Below are 24,754 nucleotides of genomic sequence, written 5' to 3' on the forward strand. Positions count from 1 at the left end.
TTGGGGTCCCAAGCCAGCTGGCAGAGCCAGGTCTTAAGGCCTTTATGGAAGGTCAGTAGAATGAGAGCCAATGTAACCTCAGGATGTAAGATACTCCAAAGGGCAGGAAACCATGACAGGGAAGGATCTTTTCCTGGATCCCACCAGCCAAAATTCCTTGGCTGACAGGATTCGCAATGTGCCTCCTCTGCCAGCCTGGGTACGGCAGGCCAATCCCATCAGTTTGAGATAGTTCCTCAAGTAACCTGGACCCAACACCTTGAATTGAACCTGGAATTGAAATTTAAATATCTTCACAGGTTCTATTTATTTATTTATTTATTTATTTATTTGTTTGTTTATTTATTTATTTATTTATTTATTTATTTAATTTGTATACCGCCCTTCTCCCGAAGGACTCAGGGGAGTCCTCACATAGTCTAATTGGTGAGTACTATTTAGCAATATAAGCTTGTGATGGTAAATGATGAATTAAATAAATGTAAGCTCCAAAATTGGAACTAAAGAGAGGGGCGATCACATTGAGAATACACAGCCCTAGCTTTGGTCCAATGATGATGTGAAAGAGGTTTTTCAGAATGAGAACAGCGCAAGGGTACAGCTCTTCAGACTGGAAACCTCACTACTTTAATTGTTCAGTTCATAAAAGCAACCATGTCTTTAGTTTAGTTTAGTTGAGTTGAGTTGAGTTGAGTTTAGCTTAGCTTAGTTTAGCTATTAAAATTATTTGCTATGCATCTCATACTAGGCCACATAAAAGCAACCATGTTTTTAATATGATTCATTAATACAGCCATTTTTACTCCAGGCTCAGATAAAAGATGTAGTCATTTTAATGTCAAAATCATGATAGTTGTGTCTTTTATGAGCTAGCAGTAGCAATTTTTAGCATCTGACATTTTTCAGGATCATGCAGGAGTCTGAAAAAAGAATGGAAACTTTTGGTTCCATATATTCAGAAACATTCTTTCAAATAATTTCCAAAACATACACATCCACCATAGATATATAACAGACTTTAGAACATCTTAGCTAATGTGATTGGGCACGTGGTTATCATGACATCCATTTTGCTTGGAATTCTGGTAGTTGTAGTCTCAAAAGATCTAGAAGGCAGTAGCACTTGTTTAGATTGAGATCAACTGCACCATGCAAACCAAAAGAAAGCTGAGATGACAGAGACCATGTGCGAATGTAGAGGAGATATTGAAAAATGGTCTTACCCCTTAAAAGACATTTGGGGATGGGCAACAACCACTGTGGCAGCTATTTTGCAAAAACCACCCAGCACATGCCTCCAAAGTTGTAGGTTGTCCACTGACCTCCAAAGCATTGGCTGCTTTTAATCCACAGCTTGACCCAACTTGACTTAGGCCAAGCTACTTTCGGAAATGCAATCTAGGGAAGAGTCAGCACATACCTTTATTATACAGAGTTCCATCAAAGTAATAGCTCCCTGTGTAGACTCCTGTGGCATGCTCTATTAAATGGCGAAGCCATGTGTTCCCAGCTCCTGGGAAGCTTGACAAAGCAACAAGGGCTTTTGATTTGGTGGGGAGAAAATTCCGGTCAATACAACGGGTATCTGCAAGCAAACATAAATAATATATCTGACTACAGTCAAATAAAAAACTGCTTCTCCCATTACTTATTAAGTTGCTTTTTTGCTAATACTGTTATAGAATAACAGAATAACAGAGTTGGAAGGGACCTTGGAGGTTTTCTAGTCCAACCTCCTGCTCAAGCAGGAAACCCTATATCATTTCAGACAAATGGTTGTCAATTTCTTCTTGAAAACCTCTCGTGTTGGAGCACCCACAACTTCTGAAGGCAAGCTGTTCCACTGATTAATTGTTCTGTCTGTCAGGAAATTTCTCCTTAGTTCTAGTTTAGATTTCTCCTTGATTAGTTTCCATCCATTGTGGTGTTTTGGAGAATAGGTTGACTCCTTCTTCTTTGTGGTAGCCCCTTAGATATTGCAACACTGCTATTCATATCATATCATATCATATCATATCATATCATATCATATCATATCATATCATATCATATCATATCATATCATATCATATCATATCTAACAATTGAAAGGGATCTTCATCTGTACCAGCCCTCCATCCATTTGACCTACCACTACAGCATTCTCCACAGATGGCTGCCCAGCTTCTGTTAAAATATTTCCATTGAAGGTGTGGTTCTGCCATCTCTCAAGTCAGTCTGTTCCATAGTTCATAAGTTCTTACCTAGGACTTTCCCCTGTATGACCAACCAAAATCTACTTGTGATTTAAACCCCTTGTTCCTTGCCCTATTTTCTGGGCAGCCCTGAAGCAGAACCGGAAATTTCCAGTTCTGCCTCATCTTCAGAGTCTTAAAGGTGTAGGAGATGACCAGGCTAAGCCTGAGGGAGGGGTCAAATGCATCGTCAGTCATGAGTCCCTGCGTGCCCACAAGAGATCTAAGTCCATCCCACCTCGAATACTTTAATTCCCACTCATTTCCCTTGACCGTTAGTAGCTCAGATTCTTGTAGATAGCTTAAACTTGCAATAAATCTTTATACTCTGCCTAAACGGAACTGCCTGAATCTCTTGATTTCCCCCATGCTTGACAAAAGGCAGCTGTCAGGTCTCCCTCTGGCTTTCTCTTCTCCATACTAAAGATAAACAATGCTGTCAGCTATTTTTCATTTTTCTTCCAGACCCTTATTATCTTGGTTGCCCTGTTCTGGATTTAATCTAGAGTGTCAATATTCTTTTAAAAACATGAGTCAGTTCTGGATATGAGATTCTAGGTCATCTAAGCTTAATGATTCTAGGTCAACCTGGCTTAATGTTATGGGGGTTTATTTTCAGTTATGAATTGAGAAACTTTCCTTTTATAGGCTAACCTCATGAAGGCAAGAGAGGATGTGACAAAATGGCTTAATATCATCATCGTACAAATGTTGGAAGTTATATATTTGTATCAGAGATCATTTTAGTCTTATAGCTTGCTGTGGATCCAGCCAACACAGAGAGGAACGATATCCTCTTATTTTAAAGTCATGCTCATTACATCATTCCCCTAGTTTGGTTTAAAGCAGACATGTCAAACCTGCGACATCACATGACGTCGCGCAACATATTGGGACAGTTTTGCCATTGCTGGCAATGGGGTGAGTGTGGCTTCCGGATGGTGCGTCCAGCCCATGGGCCGGCAATTTGATACCTCTGGTTTAAAGTAAAAATGGGTGGCCCATGACAATGTGATAAATTAAAATAAATAAAAATAAATAGACAGTCCAACCTTTTTCTTTATCACAAGAGGTTCTTCAGAAACCATGCTGAAAATGTCTCCACCAGAGAGACCTGGCTCATAAAGACTAAGCTGTAATGTGGCTCATTGATCTTTAGCTCAAAAAGTGTCTATCTGCCTATTGTGGTATATTATTACTAGTGAACCCAGCCCGTCGTAGCTTGCTCAAAGAACCAGGATTAATAAAACCTGGCTTAATGTTATGGGGGTTTATTTTCAGTTATGGATTGAGAAACATTCCTTTTATAGGCTAACCTCATGAAGCTAAGTAATCTGTTGATCAGCATGTTGTGGAGCCCAACTGCTGTCTTGAGATGTTGGGTTAACCAGACCAATATGTTAAGCTGTGATGTGTTTTTTTGGGTGTAACATGCTATGTAAAGAGAGCAGTTATGTCGTAGTTATGTGTTAAATGTATTGTGTGAAGCCAGTTGGATTATATAGGAGGTATTGCTTATTTTTAAAATGTTGACATTTATTCATATCCATTTACAATTTAGTAAATTTATAGCTTATTTTTCTTCAAGGGAATTAGCTTTCTCTCTCTCTCTCTCTCTCTCTCTCTCTCTCTCTTTCCTTCCTTCCTTCCTTCCTTCCTTCCTTTTTTCTTTTCTTTCTTTATTTTTTTTTCTTTTTGAAGCTGTAATTTTTATTCTACTTGAGCCACCCAAAGACAGATGACAGCAAGAAGGATGGCATGCAAATTTAATAAATCAATTAATCATTTCCCTCCCAAGGGTGGACAGCTGACATAACAATGGGAAAGCTGGACTTTGAAAATCTCCTTTTTTTTAGCAAAAGCAGTTGGAGATCTTTTTATAGATGAACATGTTCATGCTTGGACACACAGGGACACAGACCTACAGACTGTGGTTTATCTTTCACTGCAAATGACTTCCAGGCAACATTAAAGAAGATGAACATTGATAAGACACAGTTTCAAGGAGAACTGATCAGCAGTTCTGAAATCAAGAAACGAATGCAGCTCAACCAGAAAAAGAAAAACAGCAGTTAAAAAAAACTGTAAGTCCTTCTAAAAAGCATCAAAATCATAGGAGAACAGAACAGAACATAGGATGAGAGTTTACTTACTTATCAGATTTATACTCTGCCTATCCTCAGGAAGTTTACCATAGTAAAAAAAAACAAAACCATTTCTTCTTCAATATTATGCCCATAATTGTCAGGCACAAGGAAGAAGAAAAAATGACACAATGAACTGATCAAAGTGATATGTTATTACTGTTCACCTATAGACGGGAATCTTGCCAGACTAAAGCACACACTGCGTAACTACTAGATAAATACTGCTAAGTTTTATGGAGGATCTTTCTTCAGCTTCTTCCTCCCCACAAGGGATTCATCTGTTTCATTCCTCTCCTCCTCTTAATGCCAGAACTTCCACCACAACTTCACAAAGATGGTTACGCTAAGAGAGGAGGAGATACTCCTAAAGTCATCCAATTTGACCTTTCTCTATCACATGTCTGTACTCTAGAAAGAGTGCAGACACTCTAGAAAGAGTGCAGACACTCTAGAAAGAGTGCAGACACTCTAGAAAGAGTACAGAGAAGAGCAACAAAGATTATCAGGGGACTGAAGGCTAAAACATATAAAGAATGGTTGCTGGAATTGGGTATGTCTACTTTAATGAAGAGAAGGACGAGGGGTGACATGATAGCAGTGTTCCAATATCTTAGGGGCTGCCATAAAGAAGAGACAGTCAAGCTACTCTCCAAAGCACCTGAAGGCAGGACAAGAAGCAACGGATAGAAACTAACCAAAGAGAGAAGCAACCTAGAACTAAGGAGAAACTTTCTGACAATTAGAACAGTTAATCAGTGGAACAACCTACCTCCAAAAACTGTAAATGCTCCAACACTGGAAGTTTTTAAGAAGAGACTGGACAGTTGTCTGAAATGTTACAGGCTTTCCTGCCTGAGCAGGGGATTGGACTACATGACATCCAAGGTCCCTTCCATCATCATCATCATCATCATCATCATCATCATCATCATCATCATCATCATCATTATTATTATTATTATTATTATTATTATTATTATTATTATTATTATTATTATTATTATTATTATGTCAGATTTGAAACTGGGTGCCAATTCAGCATACTAGGAGAAGTTTTATATCAAAATATATTTTATTCTTCATACTGTTTCCATTTTCCTTTAAAACATTAACAGAATTCACAATGGACTAAGAATCAGCATCTCCACTAGATAATTGAGAATCAAATGGAAACTAAGTTAATCAAGTAAAAATAACAAACAGGGAAAATCTTTTACTCAAACTTCTTCAAACCCCCAATAGGTTACCCAAATCTAATCCATATATCAAAGGATAAGGTCTGAAAATACAAATAGAGTTAATTAAGTCTCCCAGTGGAACTGCTTATTCACAAGTATAAATGTCACAGACATACCTGCACACATGCCCATCAAGTGTCACCCTAGAATCAGCACATAGACACTTCCACACCAAAACAACCTCCCCTATAAAAGTATGTTACTATATACCCCATTTCTCTGCAGCTGCCTCTAAAGGCAAACTCTTTGTTTTTAAGAATAAATATTTCTTCTTTCCTCACAGCTGTCTGGATCTCATTTTTATTTATTCTTGCACAATCCCGGCTACACCACATCAATTTGAATTCTACCTCACCCACCTTACCATATAGGCCCTTGGATACTTTTACTGGTATGTTAAATTACACTAAAAAAACAGGATAGGGCCACTAGAAACAAACTATTCTAACCATGAGGTGAACATAATGAAATGTGTGTGGTGATGTACACAATGCAAGGTCCACCTTTTTAATTTGCATTGCAAAAATATATATGAAGTGTCACCATGTGCAACGTGTGTTTCACCCTTTGCTCCTTCCTTTGTGTCCACCTGCCCCTGCAGGGGGAAATGACAAAAAGTAGGCAATTTCCAGATGTGTGGACTTTACTTTACAGAATTGTCTGGCCAGAATGACCATTGGTGATAATTCTGGAAGTTGAAATATGGAAGTGTAAGTCTACACCAGTGCTTCCCAACCATTTTAAGATGTATGGACTTCAAATCCCAGAATGACAATAGCAATAGCACTTAGTATTATACACTGCTTCATAGTGTTTTATAGCCCTCTTTAAGCAGTTTACAAAGTCAGCATTATTGTCCCAATAATCTGAGTCCTAATTTTACTGACCTCAGAAGGATGGAAGGCTGGGTCAACCTTGAGCCGGTCAGGATCAAACTGCTGGTAGTGAGCAATTAGCTGCAATATTGCATTCTAACCACTGTGCCACCACAGCTCTTATTTAATGGACACATTTCTTGTTTAATGGACACATTTAAAAAATGGTGGGCTGAGGTATTCTGGAAGTTGAAGACCATACATCTTAAAATGGCCAAAGTTTGGGAAACATTGTTCTAGAATGCTGTTTAAACAGTAAAAGTCTGTCTTCTTTCCTCAATTGCTGTGGTCTGTATGTGTATTTACTCTACAAATATTAATATAATGATAGATGATATGAGTACAAGCAATGTAAGTGTCAACAGACTCTCTTATACCTTGGACTGGAGTTTGATAAACAAAGCGATGGTCTTCAGCATTTGAAACTTCAGCCCTATTGTTGACATTTTCAAGACTGCTGCAAAATAATCTGTCAGAACTATTATGCAGCGGGAAATTAATTGTTGCAAAGCCGCAGTGGCATTGAGGTCTTCTAACAACTGCCAAAGGGAATTCCTAATCAAGAAGAAAGTGAAGAAAATTAGGCTGTCAACCATAGTGGCAAACATCAGTAAATATCAGCTACTTTCTTAAAAATATATTCAGCCATTTAGATAGCCACCTATGTCACCATAAGTAACTCTGGGCAGCATTCAACAATCAAGTTAAACCACAATATAAAAACATCATTATAAAAATATAGACAATAAAATTGTATGCAAACCATAAACAGAAAAGTATATTTAGCACATATCTATCATATACAGAGGGACGCGGTGGCTCAGTGGGTTAGGACGCTGAGCTTGTCGATCGGAAGGTCGGCAGTTTGGCGGGTCGAATCCCGAGTGCCGCGTAGCAGAGTGAGCGCCTGTTACTCGTCCCAGCTTCTGCCCACCTAGCAGTTCGAAAGCATGTAAAAATGCAAGTAGAAAAATAGGGACCACTACGGTGGGAAGGTAACAGCGTTCCGTGCGCCTTTGGCGTCTAGTCATGCCGGCCACATGACCACGGAGATGTCCTCGGACAAGCGCTGGCTCTTCGGCTATGAAACGGAGATGAGCACCGGCCCCTAGAGTCGGAAACGACTAGCACACATGTGCGGGGGAACCTTTACCTTTACCTATCATATACAGAGAGCCAATTTGGTCTAGACACCAGGCTAAAAACTAGAAGACTGAGTTCTAATCCTGCCTTAGGCATGAAAGCTGCCTGGGTGACTTTGTGCCAGTTACTTTCTCTCCGCCCAATTTATTTCACAGAGTTGTTGTGTGGAGAAAAAAAAATAGGAGAAGAAAGGAGCGTTAGGTATTGTTTGCTTCCTTGAATTATTTATAAAAATAATAAAGGTGGCATTAAAAATCTAAAATATTTTAAAGTATTATCCCCAATAGGCAGCCTTAAAATGTCACCATCTCCCCCAACCTGGTGACATAACCAGATCCTGAGGGACTTCCTGAACATTAGCAGGGATGAAGCTACCCTAACTAATGAGAGAAATTAAGTTCTGCACTCTTTTGAATTTCATTTTTTAATGCGTTGGGGGCCTTTTGGGATAGACTGTGTCAGATGAAGAGAATTAATGGGAATGTCAGCTGACAAAAATTCTCTAACTGTACAATTTCATGCAATATAATTCTACTCTGAAGTAAACTCCATTGAGTTCAATGACATTCACCCCAACTAACACATAGCGAAGGATAGCCTTTATAAATTATTTATTTTTATTTTTATTTAGAAAATTTATATTGCCGCCTACTCACACAAGGCAACTCAAGGTGGCTTACAGGACATAAAAGTACAATATAAAAGAAATAAAAATAAATAAATATAATAATAAACTAATAACTCCCCATCCCAGTGATAAGTGATAAGACCTGACCTCAGATATTCATTTTAACACAAAACAATATATTAAAGATACATACATCTGTAAATAGGTCAAAGTAATTATTATGATTCAAGAAAAAATATTCAAAGCTAATTCCCAATTGGATGTTCTCTCCCTACCTTGTATCTATTCATAAGTCCACTCTATGAGCTTGTTCTGATTTTGCATTAGACCTACATTTTTATCTAAAGAAAGAAATTGCGTTTGTAATAATGTAAGGATATTTGAATAAATACCTGTGCTAGAGATGAGAAGAATTTTTACTGATCTGTATTTAATGATAGGCAGGGCAATGTTAAAGAATGCTGAAATTATCAAACAATTGCACATATTGCAAATGCTTATAAAATAATCCTCAGGGTTTTACAGACTTAATGGAATAAGAACTGTCGAGAATAAAATTCAGGAAAGGAAAGGACAGCATTGCTTAGCATCTGATGAATCACAGAACAAGCAAGGGAATTCAAAAGTATCCCCATTTTCCATTCATTATTTTAAGTTTTTTGGATGGATTACAAGTAATTATGCATAGTGTTTAAAAACATGAATATAACAAACCAGTTCAACTGCTTATTATACAATTTGGATGATGAGCAGAAAATGAATCTTGAATCACAGCAATTACTTTGACCTATAGTCAGAATATAACAGTGGCGAAGAATGTACCATTGGAAGACCTGAAAGACCAGGTTAGGCATAGATTATTTTAAGAAAATCTACCCATGTGATCATTAGGAATTGACAATGACCTCATGGTCCTTAATAATCAGATGGTTTAAAATAGAAAAGGAATGTATCAAGGTTGCATGTAGTCACCTTCCTTCTGTAGTATCTGTGTAGATAGAACCTTGTCCTCTTTAAGACGGGTGGACTTCAATTCCCAGAATTCCCCAGCCAGCCATGGGAATTGAAGTCCACCCATCTTAAAGAGGACAAAATTGAGAAACTCTGATGTAGAACATGTCATGAGAAATGACAAAGTAGAAACTAGAATTAAAATTGCTAGGAGAAATGTCCACAAACTAAGATATGGGGCTAGGGTTTCAGATTACAGTTAGCCCTCTATCTATAACCATTCAAAGTTATAACAGCACTAAAAAAAAGTGAATTATAACTGTTTTCCACACTTACAACCATTGCAGCATCCTCATGGTCACGTGATCAAAATTCAGATGCTTGGCAACTGGTTCGTATTTGTGACGGTTGTAGTGTCTCAGGGTCACGTGATCACCTTTTGCGGCCATCTGACCAGCAAAGTCAACGGGGAAGCCAGATTCACTTAACAACTGTGTTACTAATTTAACAACTGTAGAGATTCACTTAACAACTGTGACAGGAAAGGTCATGAAATAGGGTAAAAAGATCACTTAATAATGGTCTTGCTTTCCGAAAGAAATTTTGGGCTTAATTGTGTTTGTAAGTTCAGGACTACCTGTATGATGTTTTGTAGATTATTCCTGAAAGTTTTTGTATTTAGGTGGTTTAACCTTAATATTACTATATGTATGGTTGTAGTTGCTCAAAATTTGATTGAAATAGTACAGAAGTCCAAATACATATATGCATAAAGGAGCCACTATTTTGATGGACAGAAGCATCCAGGGAGACTTTTTGTCTTGAAGATGACAAAAATGCAAAAACTGCACAGAACTCAGTCTACGTCAAGAGGCAACACCAATCCCCCACAAAATGGTAAAGAGGAGGTTGAAATAGTAATTGACATTCTCTTCCTAGGCTCAAACATTCATAGGGATGATGGTGGCAATGAGTGTAGAAATATCTACTACTTGGGAGTATCTATGGAGATTCTCAGTCATCCAGGCCATGTGCAGAAAATGATTTTTCAAAAGGTAACTGGACTATGCTTTTCCCTGAAGTTGTTTCATGTCTCACCCAAGAAGTGTCAGAACTGAAGAAGCTTCTTGGATGAGAAGCAAAACATCTTCAAAGAAAAACAAAGTCCAGTTGCCTTTTGAAAAAGCACCTTTGGGGTATTACTTGGGAGAAAGACGCTGATGGATGTAGGAAAACTTCATATATTGCAGAGACTTCCCGCTGACAACAAGGATAATAATAATAATAATAATAATAATAATAATAATAATAATAATAATAATAATAATAATAATAATAATAATAATAATAATAAGAAGAAGAAGAAGAAGAAGAAGAAGAAGAAGAAGAAGAAGAAGAAGAAGTAGTAGTTGGAAGGGACCTTGGAGGTCATCTAGTCCAACCCCCTGCTCAGGCAGGAAACGCTATACCATTTCAGGCAAATGGCTGTCCAGTCTCTCCTTAAAAACTTCCAGTGTTGGAGCATTCACCACTTCTGGAGGCAGGTTGTTCCACTGGTTAGTTGTTCTAACTGTCAGGAAGTTTCACCTTAGTTCTAGGTTGGTTCTCTCCTTGACTAGTTTCCATCCGTTGCTTCTTGTCCTGCTTTCAGGTGCTTTGGAGAACAGCTTGACTCCCTCTTCTTTGTGGCAGCCCCTGAGATATTGGAACACTGCTATCATGTCACCCCTCACCCTTCTCTTCATTAAACTACACATACCCAATTCCAGCAACCGTTCCCTATATGTTTTAGCCTCCAGTCCCCCAATCATCTTTGTTGCTCTTCTCTGTACCCTTTCTAGAGTCTCGACATCTTTTTTACATTGTGGTGACCAAAACTGGATGCAGTATTACAGGTGTGGCCTTCCCAAGGCATTGTAAAGTGGTATTAGTACTTCATGTGATTTTGATTCTATCCCTCTGTTAATGCAGCCTAGCACTGTGTTGGCCAAGGCCAGAGTTCTCCCAGTTGTAACATATGGGTGTGAAAGCTAGATTATCAGAAAGCGTGAACAAAGACAATGATTGATGTCTTTGAATTGTAGTACTAGACAATATTGTAGAGAATGCCTTGGACACCAAGAAGAACAAAATCATTCAGTGCCAGACAAAATAAAACCAGATGGCAGTAATAATAAAGCTAAAGTTTAAATACCTTGAGCCCATATTGTGAAGGCAAGAGTTATTGGAAAAGATCTTGATGAAAACTGAAAGCAATAAAAGATGCCTACAGAAGACAAAGGGCCGAGATACTGTCACTCGTGTCTGAAGCAGGACTTTCAAGAACTTCAAAAGGCAGTTGCTGATTGAATCCTGTGAAATTATGTGTGTCCACATGGGGCACTCATTAAAAAGAGATGCACTTCAATTCAGAATCAGTTTGGCCTAGTGGTTAAGATACCACCCCAGAACGCAAGAGACCACAGGTTCTAGTCCTGCCTTAGGCGTGAAAGCCAGCTGGGTGACTTTGGGCCAATCACCAGGAGACTGAGAGTTCTAGTCCTGCCTTAGGCGTGAAAGCCAGCTGGGTGACTTGGGCCAATCACCAGGAGACTGAGAGTTCTAGTCCTGCCTTAGGCGTGAAAGCCAGCTGGGTGACTTTGGGCCAATCACCAGGAGACTGAGAGTTCTAGTCCTGCCTTAGGCGTGAAAGCCAGCTGGGTGACTTTGGGCCAATCACCAGGAGACAGAGTTCTAGTCCTGCCTTAGGCGTGAAAGCCAGCTGGGTGACTTGGGACAATCACCAGGAGACTGAGAGTTCTAGTCCTGCCTTAGGCATGAAAGCCAGCTGGGTGACTTGGGACAATCACCAGGAGACTGAGAGTTCTAGTCCTGCCTTAGGCATGAAAGCCAGCTGGGTGACTTGGGACAATCACCAGGAGACTGAGAGTTCTAGTCCTGCCTTAGTCATGAAAGCCAGCTGGGTGACTTGGGACAATCACCAGGAGACTGAGAGTTCTAGTCCTGCCTTAGGCATGAAAGCCAGCTGGGTGACTTGGGACAATCACCAGGAAACTGAGAGTTCTAGTCCTGCCTTAGGCATGAAAGCCAACTGGTGACCTTGTGCCAGTCCCTCTCTCTCAGCCCAACCCACCTCACAAGGTTGCAAGGAGGAGGAAGGTGTGTTGGATATGTTCACTGCCTTGAGTTATTTGTAAAAATAATAAAGCTGGGATATAAATAAATAAAATTGCAGAGTCGGGGCCACCATATTCACTTGGAAGATTCTGTCTCAGAATCTGTTCCCAGGAATCTCTCACAGGACAAGATTAATTTGGATTAAGCCACTGTAGAGATTCATGCCTTTGCCCCTCACCTGGGAAATTATGTCTTCAAATTCAAAACATTAGCCAGCTCTAATAACTATTGTTATTTGTACAATGTTTGTTGTAGTATCTTTTCATGTAATTTTGAAGAAATGAAAGAAGACATTTACTTGGTTCTATTGGAACAGAAAGATTGGAGATCAATCTGAATAAATGTATATCTCTATGTGTCTTCTCTGAATACAGGTAATCCTTGGCTTATGCCACAGTTAGGACAAGAATTTATGTTGCTAAGCTAAGCAATTGTTAAGGGAATTGCACCTGACTTTTTGAGCTTTTTTTGCCATGGTTATCATTGTAATCATTAAGTGAATCATCCACATTTTCCTATTAACTTTGTTTGTCAGAAGTCAGTTAGGAAGGTTGCAGATGGCGATCTCATGACTCTGGGATGCTGCAACCATCGTTAATACATACTGGTTGCCAAGTGCCTAAATTTTGATCATATAATTGTGGGGTTGCTGCAGTGGTTGTAAGTGTGAGGACCAGTTGTAAGTCACTTTTTTCAGTGCCACTGTAATTTCAAACAGTCATTGGATGAATGTTTGTAAGACAAGGACTTCTTGTAATCACCTATAAAGGTGGAATGGAATGGAATGGAATGGAATGGAATGGAATGGAATGGAATGGAATGGAATGGAATGGAATGGAGATAGGGATAGGGATAGGGATAGGAATAGGAATAGAGTAGGCAAAATAGAGTAGAATAGAGTAGAGTACAATAGAGTACAGTAGAGCAGAGTTCTCCAATCTTTCCGGGCTCACAGCCCGGAGGGGAGAGCAGCTTAAAAATTACTGTGTGCCTGCTCATGTGCATGCAAACGGGGCCACATCCACCGGCTCAGTAGTAGCGGCTGCATTTGCGCATGCGGCATGCATTGGTGCCATGCACATGTGCGAATGGCTGCGCATCCCCCACAGTGGCTAGCACCCGTTCGCACATGCACAAATGGGCTGCACACACACACACACACACACACACACACACACACACTAGCGGCCCATTCATGCCTGCAATAACAGGGGGAGCATACCCCCCACGCTGGCGTTCCCATTCACGCCCACGCGCATGTGAAAACAGACTGTGGGTGCTAATGTGAATGGGGGGGAATGCAGGTCGACGTGTGCACACCCTGGCCAGCCATTTCTGCAACCCACTGGTCAAGAGCCCGTAGAACAAAAAAGAACAGAACTTTACTGGCCAAGTACATATCATTTCTGCATTTGTGTACATTGGTGTGCATGTAGAATGATCTGCTAAAAAGCAGTTTTGTGTTCCATTTTGAGTGGGGTTTTTTTTCTGGAATTTGGATTGAACAAGCACATTACATATGACAATGAAGGCCCAATCTGAAGGTATTGTGCTAACTCTCCAAACAAATCTTGCTAATGATCTTTTTTCTCAATTACTATAAATATTTCACAGCAGGGTTGTTGTTTTATATTTGAAAGTTAAATCACAACATTTCACATTGTGAAAATCTGAAAGGGGCCATACTCCAATCTACTTATTATTCTAGGAAATATAAAACACATGGAGCTTATTTTTTTCCATGGAAACTAAACAAAATCACCCAAAAGAGTATCCTTGGGACTATCTACAACCTATCTACAATCTATTTGAAGACACCGTTGGGGGAAAAGGTCCTCTAACATTCCAATCTAAATCTCCCCCAAACTCTACCCTTGAAAGAAATGTGTCCATTAAATAATATTACACACAGGCAAAATGGTGCTTTTCATCTCACTTCATGCAACGAAAGGGTTAAAATTGTGAATTGCAATAAAAGAGGATCAGTTTGGTCTAATGATTAACACAGGCTAGAAAGCAGGAAAATTTGAGTTCAAGTCCCACTTTAGCCATAAAAGCCAGCTGGATGACTTTGGGCCTGTCCTTCTCAGCCCAACCCACCTCACAAGGTTGTTACTGTGGAGGAAATTGAAGGAGGAAGCTTGGATATGTTGGCTATGTTTTCCACCTTGAGTTATTTGTAAAAATAATAGAGGTGGGATAAGTTTTTCCTCTTTTAACGTCCCTGTAATATCTTGCATAGCGGTGAATTAAGGGCAACTGAATGGAGCTGAGCATTTACTGGCTGGATGCCCTTCCTGACACCTATGCAAAGTTCACAGCAAAGAATTACTCATTGCACCCAGAGAGAAACATTTATTTATTTATTTATTTATTTATTTATTTATTTATTTATTTATTTATTTATTTATTTATTTATTTGATTTGATTTGATTTGTATACCGCCCTTCTCCCTAAGGACTCAGGGCGGTGAACAGTGACATAAGTAATAGAATGTACAAATATAGATATTGAAAATAAATTAAACCCTAATTTAGCCCAAATGTAGGAGATAGTTACCTTAAGATAATAATTACAAAAGAACCCATCAGACCAGACCGGATTGCTTAAACAGATGTGTTTTTAGGTCACGTCGGAAGGAGCGAAGGGCAGCTACCTACGATTGAACTCACAACTTCCTGACTGTGAGTCAAGACCTCCACCTCTAGGCCATCACGCTGCTCAAAGATGGGATAGAAATTAAATAAACAAAATGAGTGTGGACTTGAAAGGAAGCCCCATGATCTGGTGAGTCTCATAGCTAAGAAGGCGTGTCTAGGATCACCTTTATGGATCAGGGCATCAGGAAAGAATAAGCCTATTCTTTCTCCTAACTATGCAAAACAGAAGGTCAGTTTAAAGCAGGCAGCAGCTATCAACTACCCTAAATGTGTCTGGTGAACAGGACCCAACGCTATTCTCCTAAAGAGAACATAGGCTCTATTGGTAATGATCCCCTCCTAATGAGGTAATTTATGGAGAGTCCCTAAGGCTTTTTTTCTAATGTTCCATCAGCATGACAAGGCATTAAATAGTTGTCAACATAATTGGGTTCAAACTGTCCCCTTCTGCCTTTCCCTTTAGGTTAAAACTGTGGCAGGGGAGAAAACTGTGGTTCTCATTAGTCTATTTTAACAGGATAGAAAGAAATGCAGTTTATGTGTGTTTTTTTAAAAAAAAAACATCTTCTGAGAGAAAGGCATTAGCAGATTTTCCCTTTCCTTCATAGAGATGAAGTCTAGGAAAACAGTGAAGTTTATCTGAGCAGGACAGAGCTGTCATTTGGACTGCTAAATTGGATCTTCTGGATACACAACACAACTAATCACAATGGGAAAGCTTGTAGCTGCCTTTCCATAATAGGCTAAGTTTGGTTAGTATTAACCATAATTGAGTTTTCTATGGCTTAGCACACTATGTAGCCTATTGGCTGGATTGTGGTCTGGTGTGTAGCACAAATCCAGAAAACAGGTTAATTTAGTAACAAGGTTAAGAATAGCATTTGAACACTACCATTGAGTTGGAATAGACTATAGATAATCCTCAATTCGTTTACTGACAGTTTGAAGTTACAAGGGCACTGATAAAAAGCAACTTATGGCTGTTTTTTTCACACTTACGGCCGTTACAGCATCAGAGGTCCATAAGTTGAGAACTCCATGTACACTGCCCCCCTCCATCTCCCTCAATAGGACTCTGATCTTCTTAACCCTAACCTTATTAAAATTCCTGGAATTGCATAAAATTGGAACTAACCACATTCAGGTTTTATTAATCCTTTTGTTATTTAATCCTCTTTGCAGAGATTAAACTCTGTTCAGGGGTATCTGGAGGAAGGGTCAAAAATGCAAAGATGGCGATCAAAATCCACAGAATTAAAATCCTGCCTATTTTTACGTGTGTGTGCGTGTGTGTGTTGCACCAAAAAAAAGATTTATTTTTTTTTTAGTGCAATTGCCATCTTGATATTTTGACTGCCCCCAGAAGGACTCCTCAGGGTAGAAAAGATGAACTGGGGTGAAAACAGAACTAGTTACACTGATCTGCCTTGACATTTTGATGGACGTGATGGTTTCTTTGGAGCTGTCACCCTTTTCAGCCACAGGCAAGTAGACGTGTGTTTTTCCAAATGCTCCTTTCTGCCTTTTGTTTTCAAATTTGAAATATAGCATCGTTTTCTCAAACAAAGCCACGATCTGACATTAAGCACGTTCAAAATGAATCACAGCATGAGCAAGCTCACTTTTTGCTTTTATGGAAACAATGAAGAGAAATGTTAACGATGTATGTTATCATGGAAATGGTACTGAAGGTGAAGACACCTGAGGCTAGCATTCTAAGGAAACATTATCTGTCTGTCTGTCTGTCTGTCTGTCTGTCTGTCTGTCTGTCTGTCTATCCATCTATCTATCTATCTATCTATCTATCTATCTATCTATCTATCTATCTATCTATCTATCTATCTATCTATCTATCTATCTATCTAATACATCACCCATCTTGCTTTCCAGAGTAATTCTGGATGGCTTACAGAAATACAGAAACAATTATAAATATAAGAACAATTAAAATTATAAAGGATTAGTAATTCTAAAATTAATTGCACGGGCCTGTAAGTATAAGAAGGGGGCTGGTTGTCTTCTTCAGAATAACAGAGTTGGAAGAGACTTTGGAGGTCTTCTAGTCCAACCCCCTGCTCAAGCAGGAGATTCTATACCAATTCAGACAAGCGGCTGTCCAGTCTCTTCTTAAAAGCCTCCAGTGTTGGAGCACCCACAACTTCTGGAGGAAAGTCGTTTCACTGATTAATTGTTCTCAATGTTGGGAAATTTCTCCTGAGTTCTAGGTTGCTCCTCTCCTTGATTAGTTTCCATCCATTGTTTCTTGTCCTGCCTTCAGGTGCTTTGGAGAATAGCTTAACCCATTCTTCTTTGTGGCAGCCCCTCAAATATTGGAACACTGCTATCATATCACCCCAGTCCTTCTTTTCACTACACTATACATGAACTATTAGATATGGGCTGGTCTGCATCCTCAGCTAACAAAGCCATTTAGGTTTCAGCCGACTCATTCTTAATCAGCCTGTCCCACTTCGCAGGATTGTTGTGAAGATGAATCAGAAAAAGAAAAACCTTATATATGCTATTTGAGGGGAATATTTGGGGAGATTTAGAAGAGGTAGTTGATATGAAGAGGCTGAAAAGGTCACAATAGACATTTACAACAACTAACGCTTTCCTTTTAAAAAGTAGAAAACCAGCAATGAAGATCTGACACCTTGCTACTGATTTTCAGCAAAGTGATTGTAGGTTACTTTGTGGTTAACAACATCCCTCAGCTGAAGGTTATCCATCTCTGTCCTCAAAGAAAAGGCAGCTTTAGTATCTAACTGATAAATTACATACTGTCATATTCAACTTAGATGAAGATCAAAACACTTAGGAGCATAGCAAGGTATTTTTTTTAAAACATTCAAACACAATATAGACTTAAGTTACCACCGAGTGTTTAGAAAATATGACAGAACCAAAACGCAATCTTTGAAATGTCACCAACTTTAATTTATTGGCCATTGGTCTGTCAAAGGAAGCCATCTCATTCAACATGCAAGACTCTTGATTATTTCAGGAGATGAATCTCCTCTCTGGATGTTTTACCCGCAAACTGGAACATTTGGAGATAATAGTGCCACATTGTTTACAGTATTGTGATTTAATTTGCTGTCCTGAATATTCAATCCAGGAAATGGGCTTCTTCAAATTCCTGTTTCTAAGACGGGCAAACCTAAGTATCTTTCTCTTTTCATTAGTAAAAAAGATTGAGGGAGAATGCTGAAGGTTAGAATTTAATGAATCTCTGGGAACTAAGAAAGGCAACATTTTGTAGGGCTGACAATATGTCTAGAGTGAAAAATATGTGAAGAATCATAATCGTAAGACCAAACACAGTCTTATTCAATTCAATTCCCAGGTAGTCTTCAACCTACAACCACAACTGAGCCGAAAATGTCTGTCACTAAGCAAAACAGTTCTTAAGCGGATTTTGCTCCATTTTACGACCTTTCTTGCCATTTTATGACCTTTCTTGTTAAGTGAATCGCTGCAATTATTAAGTGAATCGTTCAGTCATTAAATGAATCATGCTTCCCCCCCCCCAATGAATTTGCTTGTTGGAAATCGGCTAAGGAAGGTTACAAACGGTGATCACTTGACCCAAGTGATTGTAGTGCAATTGCTACAAATCCATGTTAGTTGCCAAGCATCCTTGGAGGTCTTCTAGTCCAACACCTTGCTTAGGCAGGAAACCCCATTTCAGGCAAACAGTTATGATTGGAAGAGATTGGACAATTTTTCCAGTGATTAAAAAAAATCAGTGTTGGAGCATTCACAGCTTCTGGAGACAAGTCGTTCCACTGATTAATTGTTCTAACTGTCAGGAAATTTCTCCTTACTTCTAGGTTGCTTCTCTACTTGATCAGCTTCCATCCTGCCCTCAGGTACGTTGGAGAATAACTTGACTACCTCTTCTTTGTGGCAACCCCTGAGATATTGGAACATTGCTATCATGTCACCCCTCGTCCTTCTCTTCATTAAACTAGACATACCCAATTCCAGCAACTGTTCTTCACATGTTTTAGCTCCAGTCCCCTAATCATCTTTGTTATCATCTTAAAATCAATTACAGATATATTTTCTATATCAGAAGCCCCTAGCTTTGAGGAGAAGTTAGGAAACTGAAGATCCAGAACTTACAAACCTCTTTCATAGATATATCCCAAGACTGACGTCATTTGTCAAGGAATAGTGGCTTAGTTTGCTGTAATTTTGTGGCAGAAAATATAGGAAAAATGAAATGTAATGTAATAATAATAATGGCCCAGAGAAAATTGCCACTGTAGAAATAAATTGAAGTAAAATCACGAACAATAATGGAATTGAAATGCCAAATGGCCAAACCATTAGGAACCATCAATCTGAAGCCAACCAATATCTGAGCATTTTACAGTTGGATAATATCAAGCATGACAAATTAAAAAAGTAATTAGTGACAAATATATCCAAAGAGTGAGAAAAGTGCTAAAGACAAAATTGAATGGTGGAAATACCATCAAAGCCATCAATATCTGGGCCATAGCTGTGACACAATATGCTGCTGGAATTATTAACTGGACACAGGTTGAACTGGACAATTTGGGCACAAAAAAAAGAAAGCTAATGACTGTTCACTATGCATTACATCCCCATACTTATATTGATAGATTATATCTGCCCTAGGACTACATAGTCCTAGGCTGCATTAACAAAGGGATAGAATCGCATGAAGTGTTATTACCATTTTATAATGCCTTGGTAAGGCCACACTTGGAATACTGCATCCAGTTTTGGTCACTACAATGTAAAAAAGATGTTGAGACTCTAGAAAGAGTACAGAGAAAAGCAACAAAGATGAATAGGAGGCTAAAACATATAAGGAACGGTTGCTGGAATTGGTTAGGTCTAGTTTAATGAAGAGAAGGACGAGGGGTGACATGACAGCAGTGTTCCAATATCTCATGGGCTTGGCCATGAAAACCTGCTGGTTGATCTTTCTCTCAGCCCAGTCCATCTCACAAGGTTGTTGTTATGGAGTAAATAGGAAAAAGAAGGTGTGTTGGTTATGTTTGCCACCTTGACTTATTTGTAAAAATAATAAATGTGGGATATACAGTGTGTGTGTGTGTGTGTGTGTGTGTGTGCGCACATACACAAACACATGAATATATACACAAACACACATAATGACATCCTAGGTTCTTGGAACTCACTCGATGTGTTTGAAGGCCAACATGAGCTAAAGAACTTGCAGCTGGGATTTCATTTTAAATAATAATAATGACAAAGCAAAGTTACATGGCCGGTACATTAAATAAAAACAAAACTACAGGTGACAACAAGGCCTGGCAATGGGTAGGAGCAGGAAAGTTGAAGAAAAAAGCAGAGGAGTTAATTCTGGCTGCACAAGACCAAGTCTTAAGGACAAATGCAAAAATCCCAGAATTGAGAAGAGCGCAACAGACAGGAAATGCCGTCTCTGTAAAGAAGCTGAGGAAACAGTGGACCATCTGGTTAGCTGTTGCAAGAAGATCTCACACAGGCTGACTACAAACAATGGCATGACAAAGTAGCCACAAAGATGCACAGGAAATCTCCAGGAAATACCACTTGCCAGAAATCAAGAATTGATGGGATCACAAACAGATGAAGTAATATGAAGTGAAGAAGTACTGTGGGATTTTAGACTTCAAGTAGACAAGCACCTGTCAGACTTAACAATTATTGATAAGAAAGACAAAGATGCCTGGCTATTGGATGTTGCATTTGCTGGAGACAATGGAATAGAATAGAACAGAGGGGTCCTCAACCTTGGCAACTTTAAGACTTGTGGACTTCAACTCCCAAAATTATGGGAGTTGAAGTCCACAAGTCTTAAAAGTTGCCAAGGTTGGAGAGTCCTGTTATAGAATACAAAGAACTAGAGAAAATCACAAAATATAAAGACTTGCAAAGAGAAGTAGAACAACTGTGGCAATAAAAGCAAAGATAGTGACAGCATCTGGAGTATCCAGATATTGGCCAGTATCTGGAACATTTGGAATAGCTAGAGTATCCTGGCCAGTACCCAAAACATCTGGAGCACCACTTGAATACCATCGACATGGACAAAAATAACCATTGGTCAATTGCAAAAGGCAGCTTTACTGGTAGTCCTCAACTTCCGATCACAATTGAGCCCAACATTTCCGTTGCTAAGTGAAAAATTTGTGAAGTGAATGGTGCCCCATTTTACGACTTTTCTTGCCACCATTGTTAAGTGAATCACTGTAGTTAGTAAGTTAGTAACAAGGCTGTAAAGTAAATCTGGCTTCCCCATTGACTTTGCTTGTCAGAAGGTTGCAAAAGGGGATGACATAATCCTGGGACACTGCAACCGTCATAAATATGAACCCCTTGCCAAGCGTCTGAATTTTGATCATGTGAGCACAGGGATGCTACAATGGTCCTAAGTGTGAAAAACGGTCATAAGTCATTTTTTTCAGTGATGTTGTAACTTTGAATGGTCACTAAAATGAATTGTTGTAAGTTGAGGGTTACCGGTACTTGGAACAACATCCTGCAGCAATATCTTATTAAACAACATCCAATCCTAATAATATTATTAAACTAGGGAGGGAGGGAGAGAGGGAGGGAGGGAGGTAGGGAAGGAAGCAAGGAAGCAAGGAAGGAAGGAAGGAAGGAAGGAGAAAAAGGAGGAAAAGGAAAAAGGAAAGGAAATCTTACTTTTTTGGAGCAAAATTCAGAGCACATCTCCACTGTCAAATTGGAATCTATCAACGAGGCTGGCAAGATGTTCGTTAAATTTTCTGGTACCTTAAAACATCCTCGATTGATAATATTTTGCCCTGCAAAAGAAAGGCAAGAATTTTGCTCTTAAATAATAGCAACCAGGATAACCTCCTATTGCCATAAGGAATGTCCACGAACACACTCATACTCTCACAGAGGGAGGGAGGGAGGGAGGGAGAGAAATAGTTAACATAATAAGAATATGATCTGGTTTCTGTGAAGCCTACTCACAATTCCTGATTTTTAACTCGCCCCTACTGGCCTGTTAAAAATTTTGGTTTGAAATAGCAACACTTTTTTTTCCCTTTGAAAATGTCTCCTCTATTCTGTCCTCTCTTCCTCATCCTCCTCTGCGAGGCTTTGAAAAGCTCTTGATTAAAAAGAAATCTCCAGAATTGTTCCTCTTCCAGAAAGACCTGAAAAACAGCTTCAGGAAGCCTCCTGTGTATTTGTGTGTGGAGGGAAAGGAGGATTTTTACCCAAAACATTTCTTCATCTTTATTCCTTTTCATAGGAAGGTTATTTCAATGTTCAAATATTAAACATATTTCTAGTGTAATGATCTGTCTATGGAGATTTTCACTCATCCAAGTCATGGTTGTCCCAAAGCTGTTTTTTTTTTCAAGAAGCAACTGGACTTTCGTTAGAATTGAACTATTTTAAATACAGTGAAGGTTTTTACAGACAAAAACACGGCTGTGCCATGGGTTCACCTCTGTCCCCCATTGTGGCCACATGGAAGTAGTAGAAACTAAAGCCCTAAACCCGTGGTGGCGAACCTATGGCACGCGTGCCACAGGTGGCACACAGAGCCCTCTCTGTGGGCATGTGTGCCGTTGTCCCAGTCCTAGGCCTTTAGCTGGGTTTTATAAAACCTTTTCACTTTAGGCCTCTGCCACTGTGTGTAAAAAAAAAGGCTCAATCAATCAATCAATTTCAACTTCTCACGGGGAAAAAAAAAGATTTAGCAAAGTTGGAATTGATTGATTCAACTTTTTAGTCCCACCCAGTCTGCCCTTACCATCACAGCCATGCCCACCCAATGGGCCACACCCACCCAATGGGCCACGCCCACCTGGCACCTGACGATACATAATTGGGTTTTGGGTTGCAGTTTGGGCACTCGGTCTTTAAAAGGTTTGCCATCACTGCCCTAAACTCTTTCACAGGGAATTCCATTCACTCACTGGTATAAGTATGCAGACGATACTTGAGTCAAGATCAAAACACAGGAATTGGAATCATTCACCAAACATATCAACTCGGTGGAGAGATACATCAAATTCACACATGAAGATGTTAAGGAAAATAGTCTAGCCTTCCTGGACTGTGCAGTATGCATTAAGGAAGACAGAAGCCTTAACACTGAAATTTACAGAAACACCCCCCCACACACACACACACACAGAGATCAATATTTACATTTTGATTCTCACCACTCACTGGAGCACAAAATGGGAGTTATCAGAACTCTACACCACTGAGCTGAAGGCCTACCTACCAGCAAAGATGGAAAAGATAAAGAACTAAAACACATCAAGGAAGCCTCAGAACTTGTGGCTATCCCAAATGGGCCTTCATCAAATCCAAAAAATGACCCAACAGGAGCTCTTCCATAAGAGACAAAGAAGAAAACAATAAATGAAGTAGTCATTCCATACATTGCTGGAGGAGGATCTTCAGCCAACAAAATATACGTGCATACTTCAAAGCTAAGAATACACTAAGGCAGAAGCTTGTCCACCCCAAGGACAAAACACCCAGACACAAACTGAGCAATGTGGTATATTCAGTTCAATGCAGAGAGTCATGTGCAGATCTAACACTGGGCGCTATCTAACAAAATGAAATTCAATGGTGAAAAAAGTAAGGTTCTACATTTAGGCAGGAAAAATCAAATGCACAGGTATAGTATAGGTGGTACCTTGCTCAATAGTAGTAACTGTGAGAGGGATCTTGGAGTCCTAGTGGACAATCACTTCAATATGAGCCAGCAGTGTGCTGCAGCTGCCAAAACAGCCAACACAGTGCTAGGCTGCATTAACAGAGGGATAGAATCAAGATCAAGTGAAGTACTAATACCACTTTACAATGCTTTGGTAAGGCCACACCTGGAATACTGCATCCAGTTTTGGTCACCACGATGTAAAAAAGATGTTGAGACTCTAGAAAGGGTACAGAGAAGAGCAACAAAGATGATTGGGGGACTGGAGGCTAAAACATATAGGGAACGGTTGCTGGAATTGGGTATGTCTAGTTTAATGAAGAGAAGGGCGAGGGGGTGACTTGATAGCAGTGTTCCAATATCTCAGGGGCTGCCACAAAGAAGAGGGAGTCAAGCTATTCTCCAAAGCACCTGAAAGCAGGACAAGAAGCAATGGATGGAAAGTAGTCAAGGAGAGAAGCAACCTAGAACTAAGGAGAAACTTCCTGACAGTTAGAACAATTAACCAGTGGAACAGAAGTGGTGAATGTTCCAACACTGGAAGTTTTTAAGAAGAGACTGGACAGCCATTTGCCTGAAATGGTATATGGTTTCCTGCCTGAGCATGGGGTTGGCCTAGATGACCTTCAAGGTCCCTTCCAACTTGTTATTATTATATTATACATTGGGGAAACAAAACAACCACTTCATAAATGTATGGTACCATATATATATCTGAGGGAGCACCTGCTGCCAGCATCAATTTCCCATCGTCCTGTGCGCTCCCACAGGGAGGGCCTCCTCAGGGTACCGCCGGTCAAGGATTGCCGACGGGCGATCCCCAGGGGGAGGGCGTTCTCTGTGGGCGCACCTGCCCTATGGAATTAACTGCCAACGGAACTCCGGACTGCCCCCGACCTTCGTTCATTTCGCCGGGACCTAAAAACCTGGCTCTTTGAGCTATCTGGCCTGGACTGAGGGGTTTAATGTTTTAAATTGTGATTTTAATTTTTTG

General features: G+C 39.6%; 1 protein-coding gene across 5 annotated transcripts in view; it reads right to left on the reverse strand.

The window, feature by feature from the left end:
* WSCD1 (WSC domain containing 1) overlaps positions 1-24,754 on the reverse strand; it is a 62,365-nt gene that overhangs the window by 2,963 nt on the left and 34,648 nt on the right. For all 5 annotated transcript variants that reach the window (XM_081333814.1, XM_081333810.1, XM_081333811.1 and 2 more), the window contains 3 exons: positions 21,750-21,871; positions 6,872-7,049; positions 1,421-1,585 (listed from right to left, as the gene is read on the reverse strand). In XM_081333814.1, coding sequence (XP_081189940.1) covers positions 1,421-1,585; positions 6,872-7,049; positions 21,750-21,871 — 465 coding nt within the window. The remainder of the gene's footprint in view (positions 1-1,420; positions 1,586-6,871; positions 7,050-21,749; positions 21,872-24,754) is intronic.

This window comes from Vipera berus (genome assembly GCF_964194415.1).
Source record: "Vipera berus genome assembly, chromosome: 1".
Classification (NCBI taxonomy): domain Eukaryota; kingdom Metazoa; phylum Chordata; class Lepidosauria; order Squamata; family Viperidae; genus Vipera; species Vipera berus.